General features: G+C 37.9%; 1 protein-coding gene across 4 annotated transcripts in view; it reads right to left on the reverse strand.

Annotated features, from left to right (window-relative positions):
• Window positions 1–19,079, reverse strand: part of USP22 (ubiquitin specific peptidase 22) — a 112,913-nt gene that overhangs the window by 7,728 nt on the left and 86,106 nt on the right. For all 4 annotated transcript variants that reach the window (XM_026082950.1, XM_026082951.1, XM_026082948.1 and 1 more), the window contains 4 exons: window positions 13,682–13,829; window positions 6,098–6,203; window positions 4,291–4,449; window positions 1,900–2,026 (listed from right to left, as the gene is read on the reverse strand). In XM_026082950.1, the coding sequence (XP_025938735.1) occupies window positions 1,900–2,026; window positions 4,291–4,449; window positions 6,098–6,203; window positions 13,682–13,829 (540 nt within the window). The remainder of the gene's footprint in view (window positions 1–1,899; window positions 2,027–4,290; window positions 4,450–6,097; window positions 6,204–13,681; window positions 13,830–19,079) is intronic.

Below are 19,079 nucleotides of genomic sequence, written 5' to 3' on the forward strand. Positions count from 1 at the left end.
AGAAAAAGAAAAAAGAAAAAGAAAAAAGAAAAAGAAAAAAGAAAAAGAAAAAAGAAAAAGAAAAAAGAAAAAGAAAAAAGAAAAAGAAAAAAGAACCACTCAAAATGCCCCCAAAACTAAAAACCAACCAGGCAAACCCTCTCTCCCCCTTGAAACTTCAAGTCAGTCATACAAGAACCAGACAGCAAGACCATGCCAGACAGCAAAAGAAGAACAAAGAAACCATGTTACTATCTATTCCAGTCAGGCTCATATCTTCCGCATATCACATTGCATAATATTTGGTTAATGCTCAAGGTGCAACTGAAGAACTGCTGGTATATGGGAGCGAACATCTTAAGAACTGACTGACCTGAACAGTCTGAAAATGCTTATAAATTACAAAAATGGGAATTCCTTCTACCTGTTACTGACAGCTTTCTCCAGCAGAAAGCAGAATCAGTCTTTTCTTATGAACACAAACCTTTCTGTGGCATTCTGTGCTTTCATGTCAAGACCTCTGCAATTCATTAACATGCTTCTGTATGGGCCAGATTTTGAAAACAAATTTTAAATTGTTGCCACTCTGGATACAGAGTTGCTATGTAATTTAACAATTCCAATCTACAATCATTTCATGAATTCTATCCATGACTTGGTCACTGAGACCAAGCCACTATAGTTACACAGGTTATGAGATTTTCCAGTATGAACGTACTAACCTAGCTTTGCAGGCCATTGGAAAAAAATAGAAAAACAACTTGCTTCAGCAAAACTCAGCACTCACTTTGTCATGAAAAGTACAAGATAAAGGTCTACTTTCAACACTATTGAAGTTACCCAGGTGTTTTACCAAAGCTCAAAGCCTAGCAATCCTACACAAATCAAACAACTGAAAGGACTCTAGAGCAAAAGGTAGGAGCGATTATATCTTTCAATATATCATTCCCCCATTAGAAAGAGAAGCAATATAAAGCTTCACTTGTACATAGCATATAGGTTGCTGTTTTAAGATCTGCTTCCTCTAAGGCATCCTGGTTCTAGGTAAAATATTGCTTTTCTTTAAGTGATACTAGTGTTACATAAGCAGCTTCTTGACACAGTGATCACAGATAGCAACTGATGATCACATCCTCAGCTCTGCCTAGGAATGAGAGGACTTTGTCATTCGATCCCAGGAGACACAAAGGCTCAAGACCTGAGAGGTCTGCATCAGAAAAGCTCAAGCAGATCAAAGCCAAAGTTATGGTGGCTGCTTCTATAAAGTGCTGTGCACCATTTTTCAAAGACCCTCTGCATCTAGACAGAGAAGGACATCCATCTTCTGCAATAGCTGCCTACTTTGCATCATGGTTTTACTCTATATTTAAGCCAGAAAAAGTACAGGAATAAACTATATGAGGGCACCAACTATTACATTATCTCCCATCATTTTATCTGACGTAATTTGGATTGGAAATGCTGAAAACCACCCCACAGTAATTTTGAGAGACTTAGTTGGGAAGATACAAGAAGTCTTCTCCATTGCAACTCATAACTTTGGCATTTCTTCCCCCCACTCCAAACACAGAGTTTCTCTGTGGCATCCTTCCTGTGGAAGTGTAGGGTAAAAATTTTTACCATGCAGTACAAGTACTATTGGGGACTGGCTTTTACACTGGTTCAGGCGTTGTATTAGTCTTCCATTTTGTTTCTGAATTTTGATTTGTTACATTCCCACAGACATAGAGCAAAGCTACATTATAAATACAATCACAATATCTTAATAGAAAATCTAGCTGAGCGTGCAAGCTGTTCTTTAAATTAATTTTCATCATAAAAGATTAGTCTGTGAAAGTCAGAAGACATGTCCAAGAATTTAGCTTATCCTCTCAAAGAGGACTATATGTCCTCTGCTCTGTTTGCCCTTTGTGAACTTACTTTGAGATGAAAACAGGCCACAATGGGTAACTTCTTCATAGTGAGTTGTTTGGTAGATTCCTGGTAGCTATGGCAACCACTACATTTGATTTTGGCACTGCTTCCTAGATGTTCTGGCCTTGTAAACCTGAAAAATATTGAAAAGCAAAGGAAAGCACAACATGATCAGATGATTTTCAACACACCTTGAAAACAGTTTTCATTTTTACTTGTGGCTCACTGGCACAAGAGATGAAGTTTATGGCTTAAGCGATGTTTCGGAAAACAAAAAAACCTCAACACTTATAATAATGTTAAGTGCTATGGTTCAGATAGCCAAATCAGACATTAACAGTGCTCTACTTGGGCACATTGCCCTGAAATGCACCAGTGATTGAAAACGGAGTTAAATGTTTGCTCATATGCTACAAAAGAACAGCTAACTTTTAGACAGACAGAAAATATCTTTTCTTTCCAAAACCAAAAACATTGATATGGAAATTCTGAAACACAAAGACAGATTTCTGCATGCAGTTGCATGCTAGTCTACAGGATGCTCTTCTAGCTTGTAGCCCTCTAGGACTGGGGCCAGAACTTGGAGATGGAAGAGAGCTGTAAATAAAAAATTATTTTCAAAATCAACATATCTTCCAAAAAAATCAAAGTATTGACAACTGAAAAAATCTTCTTCAAAATTCAGCTTTTAACAACTACCTGTTTTCACAGACAGAACTGCTTGAGGGGGCTATAGGAAAGAGAACATTACAGAACAGGAAACTGCTTACAGAAAATATACTACGCATCTGTTCTCACAACACACTAAAGCAAAATCCACCCCCCCTCACATTTGGTGAATCTTTCAGCACATAAAAGGCAAGAAGGACAGACTGCTAGTTTCTTTTTCAAGTTTAGATTTCTATGGGGCAAATATGTATTAAATTATCACCCCCAGAGGCTGCTTTATGGTTAGGATTTTTGAGATAAATTACTTTGAAATATAACTGAACATTTCACTCTAATGCACATGCCAAGCACATGAGGGCAACATGGTATCAACTCTTACCACTAATCCTACCCTGCCTCATTCTGCTTATGGCCAATGCAGGTTCCAGATTAAATGGTCACCGCAGCCTTCTGGACTACTCTTACCAAGAAATGCTCGTCTCATTAACACTTCCTTTCCCCATCCCATTTCCCTTTCCAAGTACCATCATTCACTGCTTTTCTTCCTATGCCTGTAAAAAGGCTTACATAAATGTTTCTGTTAGGAGTGCCTACATCTTTCTTTTTGTCATATTGCTGCTTAATCCTTCCTTTTTCAAGCTAGCTTCAAGTTGTATTATCACAGTGTGGATGACAAGAAATTATACACCTTCCATGTTTGAATCTGATATTCAGCCTGTCTGCTAATTTTTGGCTGCCAAAATAAAAGCAATCCCATCCTCTTTATCCATTAGAGTTCCACTTTGCTCCCAAATCAAGAGTGTTTGAGGGCATTTTTGAACCTGGATGGCTCTCCTTCCCCATCATCTTCACTCTACGATTCCACCTATCCCCATTTTGAAGAAAATTTGTCTGGTTTTGCCTCTGTTGAAATCTCCATTCTGGCATTAGCTATTTCTCATTCGTATTAATTCCCCTGTTTTCTTAAAATCCATAATCTTACAAGTAACAAGAACCTTAGAAATCAGATGCTATTAATTTTTATTTCAGGAGGATTGGCTTTGCCCCAGGCTATAGGTAACCTCCTCTTCAGACAAGTATCCGTCTACCTGCATTTGCCTTGAGAGAATGACTTTCAGATCCTCTAAAAGTTTTGAGTTAACTATATATGAAGGCATGAATTTATCTCCAGTTAACTTGTTTCCCAGCTGCCTACGTTTTCTGCTTGGAATTATCTTTTCACTTGGAAAACTGCATGGCTTTAATTCTTTCCTGCCATCCTTGCAAATTAGCTGGCAGCAGCTTGCCTATGTCTCTGCTTAGAGTGGAATCAGATTCACACTTGGTATTGTGTCATAATTTAGATAAATATTAAATGCATTGCAAACTCTTTTTGTCTTTTGTTTTAGCTGACAAAACCAACCAAGAACAGGGAGACTAAGACGACAGCACTAGTGGTTTAATCATGTACACCCATGTTGCCTGGCAGCAGAAAACGTAAAATTTATTTTCCATTTATATCACATGGCAACTACTTTTGATAGCTTCTTATTAGGCCCAATGTTTTTTCTGAACCTTCTTTGCTTTTTCACTTTGTTTTATGCAAAAACCTAAAATATGCATAAAAAATTCTTTAAGAATAATATCATGGTAAAACAAATCACTTATTCCCGTTGTTCACCCGTGGAGAACAGAATGAAGCCAGATTCTTTTTAACCCTGCTAAAATTTTGTTTGTCCCATTTCATACCTTCGCAAGCAGTCTGTGAGAGTGGTGGTGCCTGATACATGGCTTTCCCCATTTACGACACTGCCATCACTCCCCGGACTCAGTGGCCAGAACGGGGTGGAGGAGCCTGGCAAATCCAAACTGATATCCCAAAATGGGTCTATCGTTGTGGAAACACCACTACAAAAAAGAACACAGTTTAATACATATTAAAAAAAAAAAAAAAAGGAAAATAACACTATCACTTTAGGGTGCACACCAGATATTTAAGAACTATGGGATCTACATCACCCCTAGAGGGCACTCAGATACGACAAAAAAACCCAGTTGCACCAGAGTTTTTCCACACCTGATTACTTTTCTGAATACTTAAAAGCCACATGTTTTAGGAAAGGTATTTTATATATTGAATGCAAAATATATTTATTTAATACATTTCCCACTTCCTGGAGCCCAGTGACTCAGAATGAACCAGCTGGGTTACTCAGAGATGGAGGTTCTGGTCACACTGCCGACCAGCAAACACAGCCTAACACCTATAATAACAGCTACAGGCAATCCAGCTTAGTTCAGAAGTGTGGTTCTCAGCTCAAGGCATGGAACATCATGCCTAAGTGTGCTTAGACAAAAAGGGAGCTAAATACTTTTGCTATATGGTAGTGCACTGAATTAAGCTTTGCGGTTCATATTAGAATCTCCTACGGCATTTGGAATTTGAGAGGCCAGAGAATAACTGCATCAAGAAGTACCTTATGTTCTTGATCAGGTTTCTCTACGGGACAGCTGAAGACAAGCCAAGTCAGACTACAGAGGAAAGCCTCTCAAAACTTTATCCTCTATTGATTTGAATCTTTTCTTCCAGCATTTAGATTTTTAAGGGAATCTTAAAAATCTGGGATCTAAGCTCCCAGTTCAGAAGCATTTTCCTTTTGTACTGTTTACGCCCGCTTTTGGAATTCTCTTCTCTTTGACTAGGAGATCTGAGAAAGCCTGCAATGTCCCACCCTTTTGTTCAGATTCATTTGTGCAAGACTTGGGAATTTTCAAAAGAAAACTTTCTGTTGAAGTTGCTCGAATGCTGATATTGCTGCATAACGCATCAAGCTTTTTACTATCATTTAAGGACTCTGCAGAATTTCATGCATTTTCATTACAGTAAATCTTCTGCAAATCTCTCCAGGAAATTGAGAATAATAGCAGATTTAAAGAGGAGCACAACAGTCCATCTGCAAGACAGTGTGGATAATTATAAGGAATGCAAGAGCAGAACAAAAACCAAGAACTCTGACTTCTGAACTGTGGCAACACCAAATGTCTTGAAAAAAGTCAACTTGCTTCAGTGCACAGAATAAAACAACAAATATGATTTTTCTTAGTCTTGTAAAACGTTTACCTGCTGGTACCTGAGATTATGTAATATCAGCCTCTTTGAAACCTCTCCTGATGATACCTGAGGCTCATAATTGAAGGAAAATAGTAATATGGCTGCGTATCAAAATTTGCAAATTTTGGCTGCAAATCTAGTGGCAGCTACATACTCTTTCAAAACCAAAGAGATCTTGGAAATCACATTTCAGAGGCTAGAAAAAAGTTAGCATTCATAAGCGTGTGGTACTTTCCAAGTAGCTTTTTAGGTATGTCTTCATATATGACAATTATCTAGTAATTGACTGCATTTAGCTGATGCTGTATTTAAACAGGTTTTGTCTCACTAGAATCTTGCTAATATTTTATTGATGTTCAGGAAAGAAATATACAGTACACCGCTGCACTAGAGGGATTATAGCTTCAAATCAGAGTGCAGAACTAGAAAAAAAAAATCACTTACTGGCAGACTTGACAAGTAACATCAGACTGCAGTCCGCCTGTGAAGATTTGGTCTATGATGCAGTTACAGTGGTTGGGGTTGTTGGCCTTCTTCCCGTTATCATCACCTGAAGGAAGGCAAACAGACTCAGGAGTCAAAAATCCTCCTAGTGAATAGCAGTTTGTCTTGTACTGTGTTTCCAGTAACTCTTTATAACACACAGTCATAAATATAGTACAAGTTCACACAGACAATATGTAACCCTGAAAACGTTGTACATTAAAGAAAAAGGAAGCGAGAAAAGAAAACTCCTAGCAAAATATAAAAGTTAGTCAGAATGTGTCTAAGCCCAGTTTATTACTGCTGTAGGGGTGAAGCTTTAAGCTGCATCAGCTGCCAGCCAAACCTTTTGTCATGAGATAGCCCTGTCTCCCTTTACAGAGGTTTGCTTTGTGCTATCTGATATAAAGATCGGTTCCTAAGACAAAGGAATTGCCAAGGTGGTTAATGAAAATGACTGTTTAAACTTCACTAAGAGGGCCACCGAGCAATATTTGCACCTGAACACATGGCCAGCACTTTACCACAGAAGCACTAATTTCCGCTTAGGCAGAGTATTCTTAGTTCATTATTTTYCTAAACGAACGCAGAGGAGAAACGTCAGCAAACCCTACTTTTTAATTCTATCACAGTCAACACTGGATGGTGGAGTAAGGGGAGGAGTTTTGTTAAGACTCCATTAACCTTCAGCCTATTGTCAGCATCCTATTCTTTCCACATAAACATTTACTTTCAAGTTTCCACCACTAAGAAAATGAAAGATGCCCTTATCTGGAGCGGGAAGGTAAGTGCTGTGCCTTCTTCCAGCTTCTTCACTGTCGTCTCCTAACTTCCCAAGGGGTGCAATGAACGCATACCTATCTTTTAAGCATTATAAATTGTCGTTGCAGGTCTCAGGAGCACAGCAATTCATTTCTATGATTTGAGCGCAGAGATTAGGCAATTTCAGCTTTCCTAGATTAACCAGAGCATTAAATAAATAACCAACAATTTCTCTGCAGAATTCCTTGAAGTGTATTCCTTCCATTCTCTGTAAGTAAAATAGGAGTGATAATACTTGCTTCCTTAYGTTGGGTAGATGCATTTAGTTTTACTTTGTAACAGAGATGCACACACAAACTATTTCACAGCAGCAGTTAATTAGTTTGAAAAGTAAATTTCAAGATCTCTTCCGATATCTTATAACAGAAACTGCTAAGATAGAAATTAAGTTTCGCCATGTTTCCTAATATTTTTAACTTGACAGGGAATATTTTAGTTTCAAAAGTTAAATAATGAATTTTTAGACAAGTGTGCCAAAAAAAACCATCTAAACAAACTAAAGGCATAGGATAAAGCTTTTCTTGTGTCRAAGGTATTCTTTTTGGACTCTTCTTGCAGCATGAATAAGAAGGAACAAAACGAAGTTTTAAAGTTGGTTGAAAGATGCTACATAGCTAACAAAGTTTGCAACTGATAGTAAATGCAGAAAAACCAGACATAGGTGATACCTACTAAGCCACAATGGGCCACTTCAGTCATTTATATTCTACATGGCTCAGAAAAGCTCTCACTCAACTGCTTGCTTTAGAAATTTCTGTCTGAACCTTGAAGAAAAGCATATGGTTTCCTTAAGATGGCTCTTGAGCTATGAAGTTATATCTCAAATGTAAGAGCTGTCAACTGGAGAAGTTATCAGACCCAGTCTTAGACAATTTTTGGTCAGAATTTCAGCTAAGTCTTACTGAACTTAAGACCTTCAGAAGGTCTAAATTATGCTAATGAATTGAGCGTACAGTACAAAGACCATACAAGACATTCTTCACCTTTATAAAAAGGTCACTTACAAGCTACAAAGTCTACATGTGGATTTTTAAAATAACTTAAGATTTAATTATTGTTTTCAAAACTCCACTTTTCCCATTTAAAGAAGCTACATGCAAAAACTACATCCCCATACTCTCGCCATTTCAAATTGATTATGTCCCTCTATTTTGTTTTGAGGGGGCACGAGCAGAGAAGCAGCCACCTCTAGAGATTTGCCCTGGTCCACAGGTAACATCCTGGTTGGATACCTTTCATACACAGCCACTTCCACCTACAGGAGAGAAAGAATGCTCCCTTTCCAATTATACAAGTCAATTAGGATCAGGGATGAGAGGGTCTCAAAAGAATATCCTGCAAGCTTGTTCACAGCAAAACAGAAGGGCATTACCCACTCAGCATTATTTCCCATGACATTTGGTTGGAGACGAGGAAAAAAAAAAGTAAGATTACCACCTACTCACACTTGTCAATGTGTAGCAGATGCTGAGAGGAGGTATATTATGCAGCTGAGAACTAGAAGCTGCTAGATTGTAGTCCTCAAGTTAAGGTTCTCTTCAACATTTCTGTCTTATGAAGTAGGTTTTACTTGCACAGTTTTTGTTTTTAAGCTGGTCATAATTCATAGTAAGGCAATCAGTAGCTCCTTGCAAGAGATTGGTCAGCACAAGACTAAACACACTTGAAAATATGCTGATATAGACATTAACCTGATTATATGGATGGCACAAAATTGAGTTTAAAAATTTGAATTCAAATTAAATGCAACTTAAAAAAAAAAAAAACCCACACACCTAGAGAAATGACTACTGTGCCTAAGCAATAACTAAGCATTTTAACTTGTCCTCATAAATGAACACTTGATACACTGCTAAAGGTAAATCATCAGTAACTACTGTACTGACAGCTACAGATTGCTTTTTAACTTTGCTTTTGGTTTTGAAATAAAAATAAAAATGTTTTGTCCTGCCTTCATTATTTATTTTAAACAAAAAAAATAAAAAGCTAGCTAGATTTTAAAGGGAATATTTATCAAAACAAGACAAAAATATTGACTTATCTTCTTTAATTCAATTCCCAGTATTCGGAACATGTGCTTGTTATGCTTTATAGTCAAGAAGCATACACAGAAATTTGTACGTATCATAGCAGACAAATGTTTTGCAAACATGTGCTTTACCAGTTCATAAGAATATCATGCAGAATTCAGAGCAGGGTAACATTTTACTCCTGAACCTCAGCACAGCATTCTTTTCCTCTCATGATACCTAGCACAGGACTTCAGATTTGCTTTGTAGCAGTCCTTGTTAAAGAGGAGTGCAAACTGTGTCATGAAAATGAGATAAGAGTAATTATCGGCTTTAAATTATTACTTTTTTTTTGTTTAGCAATTGAATAATATTGGCTGAATAAAATTTGGGACCAAAATACAGCATTACTTCATCTATCTACCTTGCTTTTGAATCCCTGTGTACAAATGCACATCTCTTGTTCTTCACTGTTTGATTGTGGTTGCTCTTGCATTAAAAAAAACAAAACAAAACAAAAAAAAACCCAGCCAGTGGTTTCACATCTTCACGGACACCCTGACTGGGCGAAATATTAGCTTTTGAATAGCAATCTTGCTCCATACAAGAAAAGAAGATTCTAATCTAAATTTCTCCAAATTCTAATATACCTGAAACACACTGTTAGCAGAAATGTAAAAAGTAAATGACAAAAGAAATGTAAAATGACATGAACTCCACCTGCCACGGGAGTTTGTAGAATATTTGCATTCCTTTAACAAGGTGAGAGCCCTGCACCTCCTGAAGGATCTCACACCCAGAATGGGGTATTCTTTTATACCCATTCTTCAGCAGAACAGTCTAAGAACACATGCAAGTAAAAACAGATCAATGCCTGATCATTTTCTGCATCTTCTATAATCCACAAACATTCAGAGCCTGAAAATCAAAGCTGTCCTGCATATGCATTTTAGAGATCAAAATTAGATCATCAATACATGCCAAAGTCCAGGTGAATGCTTAGACCTAAATACGAGAAAAGGTGGCCACTACCTAAACAGCAAGCCTGTTTAGCAGTACTCTTGGCGAAAAGGCCGAGATCTGAATCAGTCAGGTCCGAATCTCATTTTGAACCTTTCTGAGGAAGGAGGACAGCAAATGCCAGAATACAATGACACTGCAGAATCCTGAGCACTACTCAAACCAGCAAGAGACCGGAATAGCACAGATTGAAAGTGCAACTTAATGTCATTTATAGGATTTTTTAAAACTGAAGAAAGAAGTAATGCTGAGAAAAGAATTCAGATTCAAGATGGTTTCTTGCTTTTTTCTTGGGGTCTATTTTTAAGGACAGGCCTTGTGCACACCTTGGTGAGGGCTAGAAAARAGGAGTAATTAATAGCTTAGCATACTTTCCAGCTAACCCATCTTTCCCAAGCTGTTGGAAYGAAAAGTTGCGATGCAGAGGCATAACAGACTTAATTCCTTTTTATTCAGAAACATTTTATATCAGCAGCATAAAGGATCCCTGCAAGTGTTCCGAATATGCTCTGCACAGATGCTATTGTTCAACGCAACAGTGCTAGCACAGGAAGAGCTATCACCCCTCAGACATGGTTTACAGGGGCGATCGTACAGGTATCTTGTGCTTCTAAGGCTTCACAGAGGCCACTAAAACTGAGTATACATTCAATCAGCATAAAAGAGGCTCCTATTAGTCTCAGGGAGCATGCGTACCTCTGCATGTCCCTCGGATAGGGATGACGTGAGGTTTACCGCCTTCTGCAGTTTTATGTCCTAACGCTAAAGGATCTGTCAATCACTGCCTTACAATGATCTTATACAGGACTATTTCCAATGGAAAATTTGTAAAGATCCAGAAATAATATGGGATTGAACAAAACTGTGCTGGAACACAGCCTTAAAGCTATCTAACCAACCCTAAAAAATCCCCTCACCCACTTCCCCCTTGAAATGGAGAAATGGCAAAAGTGAAAAAAAAAAAATCACCCTCTCTCACCAGCCAGGGACCCAAATAAATCCACAGATCAGTACAGCTTCTCTTATGACTATTTGGGCCAGCCCAAATGTGAATCTTAGGGCAGTTAGTTTTCTGTTTCGTAGGATGCAGTAGTATAAAACACATCTTTTAATGCACATCAAAAGCATATATTTTTCCTAATTTAGGCAATGACAGATATCAATAATGAGATGATTCACAGCTTTCTCTGACTTGCATTAGGACACTTCCTAGAAAGCAAAGTAAATAGAATGGAAAAAGGACAAACGGCCACTCTCAGCCRAACAAATAACACTGGATATTTATACAGTTTTTACCAAAAGGAGCACTTTCATTTAAAGACTCTGAATCCTGAAGCCTTGGTGATCACTAATAAAGTCCAGAAGCTGGAGCTCTCGGACAAAGAAATTTTCCCATGACTGTATTTTTTGGTCACCGTATTTTGATGGTAGAACATGTTCAGTATGGAATCAGAAGCTTTCAAAGATCTTTTGATTCAGTAAACTGAGTATTTAATATTGACAGGGAAGGCAATATTTGCTTATTGTAGCTTCAAGACACATTCTCACTATTAGCAATAAAATTTTTACCTATATATACACACTTCACATGTGTGTGTGTATGTATATGAATGGGAAAACTTTCTCATTACATAGCTAAATAACTAGTTCATTCTTGAAGTAGCTTATCATGGCCATTCCTGAAATTCTGGTTTATGTGAACTGGTTTGGTTCCCACATAACTGCTCAACCGCTTCTTTTAAATTACCTTGATGTGGCACAGATTATTTACTATACTTTAATCAAACTCTCTACATTTATTCAGAAACAGAGCTTTAAAAACCTGGGTTCACAGATATCAAGGATCTAGCACTGATGCCTTCCCTCCCACTAGTAGTATTGTGATAGTTTAGTTACATCCGTGCAAGCAGCTCAAACCTTAGGCTATTCGTTATGCATAACTGAATTTCAGTCCTTGTACTGGACGTAAATGGCACCTTACTTGCAACCCTGGAAAGCTCCAAACTAAAGATGCAAATACCCCTAATTTGAGCTGTCTGAAACAGATCTGAAACTTAATATAAATTCAAAAGTCAATGTTTTCAACATACTTGCGATAGCCAACCAGTTGTAAAAGAATTTCCCCCCTTTCCAACAAATGATGTACAACATGCAACTTTTGTACAGTTTTAGGACAGATCAGCTTCAGTTCTGTTTTGGCCAGAGGCCAAATAGATCCAGAAGCAGAGGAACAGTGGAGCAAGTTTCATTCTGTTAGTAATTCCAGACAGTATATCAGATAAATACTTAATTTAAAGCCAAACTACATTTAAAAAGTTTTTTCAGATTCCTTATCAGTTTCAAAAGAGTGCAGAGACTTATTTATTGTTGAAAGCTTTTTCTTTAAACTTCCAAGGAGAAAATATTCCTCCTTCATAGACTAATCTTTAAAAGTATAGAGGAAATATGAATATCACCTCATATCAGAAGATGAAAAAGCTTCAAGATCTGTTAGATCAGTGGTTCAGAAACTTTACAGGAACCAAAAAAGTACTTCTGTTTGCAGACTGTTTATTCAGGGTTAACGAAAAGTAAAAGATCAATATTTGGATAGCTTCTATTCTTTATAATGCTTCAAGACTTGTTTCATGAAGTTTATTGAATTTCTGTAAGCGATTGTCAAATGACAGATATTAAAAGTTACGAAAGAACTGCTGCACATACTCCTCTCCTTGGAAGTACTCTTTTTGGAGGAGAGCTATTATGAATCTGAACAAACACGTCTGCTGTTGTGCAAGGCTCAAAGATAAAATCAAGGCTTTAAAATGTTTCAAAGAAGCAGTAGCAGCCTTCCCATTGATAGTCCTCCTCCGATAAGCCACAAAACTAACCTTTAACAGATTCTTCTAAGGGCATTGGAGGAAATTAGAGTGCTCTAAAGCTTACTTTTAGCGACTAAGGGGTTTTTTTTGGTTAATATAATCCCTACTATTTTTCCTTGCAAGCATAATAAAATTTTTGCACCTAACTATGTGAATAAAGCTAGATCAAGCATTGGCAAATCATGAAGTTTTCAATTCATGTTTAGTTCAGTTATGTAACATTAAATACATAATTTCATGTCATATTACAAAAAACATTTATTTAAGCCTTAGATACTTCATCTTTAAAAGCAAGGCATTGAATAATTCTACTCTATTGTACAATTATGTACTTTCATATACAAAGCTATGAAACAAGATATCAAAAACAAATAGCTTTTTCCTCTTATTCACAGTTCTGTAACCTGGTGCACATTGTAAATACAGTTGAAAAAATTTTAAGCAAGACAACCGTATCATCCCCTATACAGTATTTTAGTCAGCCCTTTGTTGACTCACTGAGTAAGAGTTCCAACTACCTCAAGTACAAATAGCATTAGAATGGCAATTTAAAAGAAAAGACACTGACTCGCAACCAATAAGAGAAGGACATGCTGCTGATTCAAACCAATATACAGGCTTGGCTGCTCTTAACTCTAAGCAATTTGACAGTAGAGGGGAAAAGGTTGATTTTTTTTATTTTTTTTGAATCTTTACCTCTAAATCTAACATTTAGAAAGGAGTTTGCTGGGACTGCTGTACATGAAGATACTGCATTTTATTTAAGAAGAGATTGCTCTACCTCTTTTTGATCCAATATTCCTTGTTGATTGAAGGGTCAGTACAAGCCTTACCTTTGCAGTGTCTGTGCAGCACATCTAATGCAGCAATGAGGAACTCGTGTGCATCTTGTTGCTCGTACCCTGCTAAATGCCGTGCATGAGTCCATACCAGGTGCAATAACCTATATGGAATGTGAGGAGATCGGTGCCCAGAGTAAAACTGCTCAAAGCAAAGAAAAGGACATGACTGTTAACAAGTTACACAGCCTCAGCGCATTCAATTATTAAAAACTTAATGAGTGCAATTAGTCAAATAAATTTAAACCGTTTAACTCTGATGGCCTTAATAATGAAATATATAGAAAGCTTTTTATCACAGACTACTGAAGAAGTCATCTCAGGAATGATTACTTCTCAGTTTTTTCCACTGAAATGTCTTCATTTTGTGACGGATTAGCCTAAGCAATGAGCAACAAACAATACTTGGAACTTCCTTATTGGTACCACTGCCTTTTATTAAAATAGTCTAAAAATACTACACTTGCAAGAAATAAGCAATACCATTCAGAGATTATGTATCGCTGCAAATGGGGACAAACACTGACTATGAGAACATTAGAGGCCAGCTGTCATGCAGCCCCAGAATGAAGACAGGGTAACTTCCTGCATCCGGTGGCTGTGCACAGTCCTGTCTATATGGAAATATCAGTGAGCAGGATAGCAGTCACACACCGATATCGGCCGTTCACTGTAGAGCAAGACAGCCCCTGTGGAGGTCTACAGCCATATAAATAAGGCAGCACAAGGCTTCAGAAATAAAAGTTTGCTCAGCACAGCTGTTTGCAGAGCTGTAGACATTTCATTCGTCTTCCCCTCCCAACTTGAGCTGTGTGCGGCCACCCCCGCTGGTGTTACAGCCCCGGGGTTCTGGTGCTGGACCAGCTCCTGCATCTGCTTCTTCATCTATTTCAGTCCAAATCCAAGGGCCTGGCTATGGCGGTGACTGGCGCTGCCCCAGCTGATTTTGCCTGAAGCAGATTAGGCAGGGCACAAATTATTCAGTCAGCAAAACTGATGTGAAAGATCACTAGTGAGTGATGACAAAGAGCTGGCAGAGGTAAGGTCTTCTGTCAGCACAGAGAAGAGGATGGGCACCTGCCTACAGAAATTTTTCCTTTTTATTTTTCTATTAAAAAAAACAGCCAAATATCACTTCAGAAAACTGGTAAAGGCCTCTGCTTCCCTGGGTTGAAGTTTAGCTCCTTCCTTTCCCCTCTCCATTTCCATCCAAAGGCTACGGCTGCAGCTTCTGTGCTCCCACCTTCTCCCTGGGTCTGCCACCACCTGGGTTTGCCTCCTCTGCTGCCAGCTCTGGCACCCGTGCTCTGAGACTAAAGCTTGTAGTCTCTTCTCGAGCAAGCTGACTTCTATATCCRGCTCAAAAATTCCTGCAGCATGCTACTGGTACCAGCAGCAACGCAGAGACGTGCCTGCTGGCCCTGCAGGGAGCCGGCAAAGCCCAGGCTTCGGGCTGCACCTGCRCTAGGAATCACAGGGCTGCAGCCTACCAAGAACAGACCAACTGCAGGGGCAAATTTCTCCATGGCATTATACAAACATGCATCAATCAAACTGGTATTCCATTGAGTAAGTTTTCAAAAATTAAGCATTAAAGGGGTAACATTGCATTTCCAACAAGTGAAAATTTATGAAGCACTTTGCCTTCTCTAACCTTCCAAAACAGTATCTGCCAGTAAAGAGTGCCTGCAACACCATGATTAGGTTTTGCCAAGACCCTATCAGACCGATGGCAGTTAATTTTCAGTCATTCTTCCCAAACATACCAGATAGTAAGCAGCAAATACACAGAACAACAATAAAGTAAAACAATAAAAAAGCAATATATAATTTCCCACTGTTATGGGAAAAGTGGRCTTCCTTTCCAACCCCCAACTTTCTGCCCAGTCTCAGCATTTTATACCAGTGCAAACACAGGTACTGTGCTACAAACCTGGATAGAAAAAAAAAAAAAAATACTGTCTTTTGAGGGACAGGTAGGCAAAAGGTAGTACAACCTTTTCATCTAGTCCTCACATCTGTAGGGTTTTCTACAGGGTTTTAGTACATTTCCTTGAGAAGAAATTTCTTTGTTACAAGCTCCGTTTTTTCCAAACAAGAAAACCTATCTCTGCAGCCAAATAACGCAAAATGCTTCTATAAATAAAAAGTTCAATAGTTAACTCTGATGCCAACAAGAATGACACCAAGGGACTGGAGCAGCGGTATTGTAATTGAAATCTGCTGACGCAGCTGCTGCTCAACATAATTCAGGGAACTGCAGCAATAAAACTTCTCTGTTCTGTCACTCCTTACAATTAGTCCCAGAGCTCTTTGGTCATTTTAACCAACAGCACTCTCTGTAATTACTCCACTGCAGACACTAGACCTGCCAGCAGATTTTACATTCTCTAGTGCTTCATTAGGATTAGAAGAATCTAACAAGAAATGTTGTCAAATTACTGGCTATGCTCATAAAGAAACCGGAAACACACCTAAGTAAGAGTGCTGTTAAATATACAGGGGAAGCAGCAGCTTCGCACTTCTAGTGTATCAGAAACAAAACAAAAATCTGAACATATGCAATGACAGTATTTTAACTGGAATGTATAAAACATCTACCTCATCTCTGTCATTTCCTTGTTGCTGGAAAAATAAGCCTAACAGAGCTGTTCTAGTCCACCAAAATGTGAGAAAAAGCAGAAGGAAAAAAAGTTCCTTTAAAGACTTATTCTATCACTATTATAGAAATCTTTTCATTAAAGTGTGCAAATAGAAATAACTGTCTGTGCAGGTCATCTTTAAAATACTTCAATGGCACAATCCTTATGAACAGAATTTAACAGAATTTTTGTTGAAAATTCTTTTCAGCAGTACTAGTTGGTTATTTTGGATATTTGGATAGAAGCCGTTCATGCAATTAGAAAGTGCTTGGTAAAACACTATTTAATTGCTGTTGCAGGAAAGAAAGAAAGAAAAAAAAAAAAAAACAGGATCCAAAGCCTCCATTCTTACACATAACCCAAATTAAACATTTGCTTTTGGATTCTTACAGAAACAATCCATAAGGCATTAAGGAGATTCTAGCCTTTGTATTTTGCACTATTGTTGCCAAAAAATACATAGATTACAGTCAGGTGAGGGAAAAAAAAGGAAAAAGAAAAAAAGGAATCTGTACTTCTTTCTCCTCCTCCTGCCAAAAACACATGCAAGGGAAGTTTCCCAATTATGTGAACAAACAGACATATTTACTCCATCTTGCATACATATGAACTTAACATTCTCTGGGCTTTGTAGGCAAGAATTTATAGGCATAAATCCTGTCCTAGGCTCCAATCCAATTTCAGAAGCTAAAATGTACTCTTAGAAATTGGTTTCCAATTAAGACTTCAAAACATACAGAAAATTTACAATGGATGGGGGGGGGAATACGTGCATCTTTCAGGATAAAATGACATCTACTAGAGGTTTCCTAACAAAGAGCAACGTTTCAAGAAATTAGGAAAACAGTTTTACATGCATGAACACTGTATCTTCTAAATCTATTTTAGAAAAAAGGGTTTACTAAATAGGCAGAAACTGTATTTTTGTATTATAGTCTGCCAGACCTTAGAATTCCATCATGCAAATCTACACAGATGATTCACTTGAATATATGGTATCAAACTCTTTTAACTTGCATGAAGTCCTCTGATTTTATTAAACACAAGCCAAACCTGAGAAGTAGAGTACTATATACCTAGCAAAGTCTCAGTCTATGTAAAGGGCCTTAATAAGCTCCTTTTCCTCCTAGGCACCTTTGTTGTAACATATTTTATATACAGGCCATTTCAACAGCGTACCATCTTAAGATATCAAAGCCATAAATCATCTCTTTCTTCTTCCTTTTTGTCCTCACTTCTCAACCCGCTACATAGTTGTACTGTGCACTCCAATAGGTTCGTGAGGATGAGTAACGATGGGAATAAGGAAGGCTCTGTTCTTTATATCTCTGAGTGGATGCACTGCATTCTCCTGTTTTCCCAGGTATTCTTGCTATTGCAGTCACTGAATGCACTGAGATACAGGTCCACTAACCCTACTCTACTGAATGGTCATTTTGTAAAGTATTTAGGTAAACCTTAGGGTGTGGACCGTCTTGGAATTAATTCTCATTGGCAAAGGCAAAGTAAAACATGAATACCAGTAGGTAAAACAGCAGTGCACAAACTCTTGCAGCCAAAGGGCTCAGTGAACGGATTCTGTGTTCTACCTTCCCTCCACCCAGTTTCACCACTATTTGCAAATCCTTTTCATTCCTTTTCCTATGCAGTATAATTCATTTCATGATTCTATTGAGAAATAGGTTTAAAGTAGCACAAATGAGAATGTTAACTGATGCAGTTATATATTTTTAAAATAAACACCAGAAATTCAATGCTTGGCATGTTTGCAGAAAAGCTACTAGGCAAGAACTAAATTCTGAAAACCACCTGACACTCATTACTCACCATCAATCTACTTCAAGGTACAAGAACTTTGTAGCTTCCTATTTATCACAAAGAAATCACTGACACAACCTATATAGCTAAATAATCTTAAAGCAGAATAACGGGACAAGCGTCATCTGTTGATGAAGAAAAAAAAAAGAAAAAAAAAAAGAAGAGCAAAATTCACTCATTTTTGCATAGTAAGTTTTGCTTAACGTTCAAAGCAGTATCTTTTTCTCCTGGAGATTCACTGGATCCCCTGGCATTCCATCTGTGTAAGATCACACCTTCAGAAAAGGAGGGCGGAGGGGAGATGACATTAACCCTTGCCCCGATCGTTTGTCACTGGATAAGATGCCTTGAGATAACTGCATCAGTTAATCCCAGTGGGAAAGCTGGCTGAAAACAAGAATCTGAACCAAAGTTTCCCAGGTAATTCAATACAGAGGAATTCTGAAGAGTCACAGCACTGAAATCTCTGGTTAGCTCTCCCTCATTCAAATCTTGCCTCTGGGAAGACAGCACAGGACTCTTCAGCATAACAAATACATGTAGCTCAGACGTGAAAGAACCAGTCCATTCCAAAATTGCAGAATATTGGTTGTAATTATGAATGTGGTGGAACTCAAATTCATTGAGAAATTTTTATAATGAAAGTGCTGAGAAAGTTTAAACATAACATGGTATTTATTGCTCGCAAGTAAAAGTATACTTATTAAAGTTGGATGATTGGACACTACAGCTCTGCTTGTGAAGGACTAAGCTCTAAGTTTTACTTCCAGGAGGTTGGGTAATTTTTTGCTGTCCTCCTACAGCACTTAGCTGTAATGTGTTAACGTGAAGTAAGGAAACACTTCTGCAGTGCTATCTGCATAGCCTGATATCACAGAAATGGCTCTTTGCTCATTCACATATCCCAGTCTTCCAGAACATTAATTACTAGA

The sequence above is a fragment of the Apteryx rowi genome, unplaced genomic scaffold (genome assembly GCF_003343035.1).
Source record: "Apteryx rowi isolate R43461 unplaced genomic scaffold, aptRow1 scaffold_6, whole genome shotgun sequence".
NCBI lineage: Eukaryota > Metazoa > Chordata > Aves > Apterygiformes > Apterygidae > Apteryx > Apteryx rowi.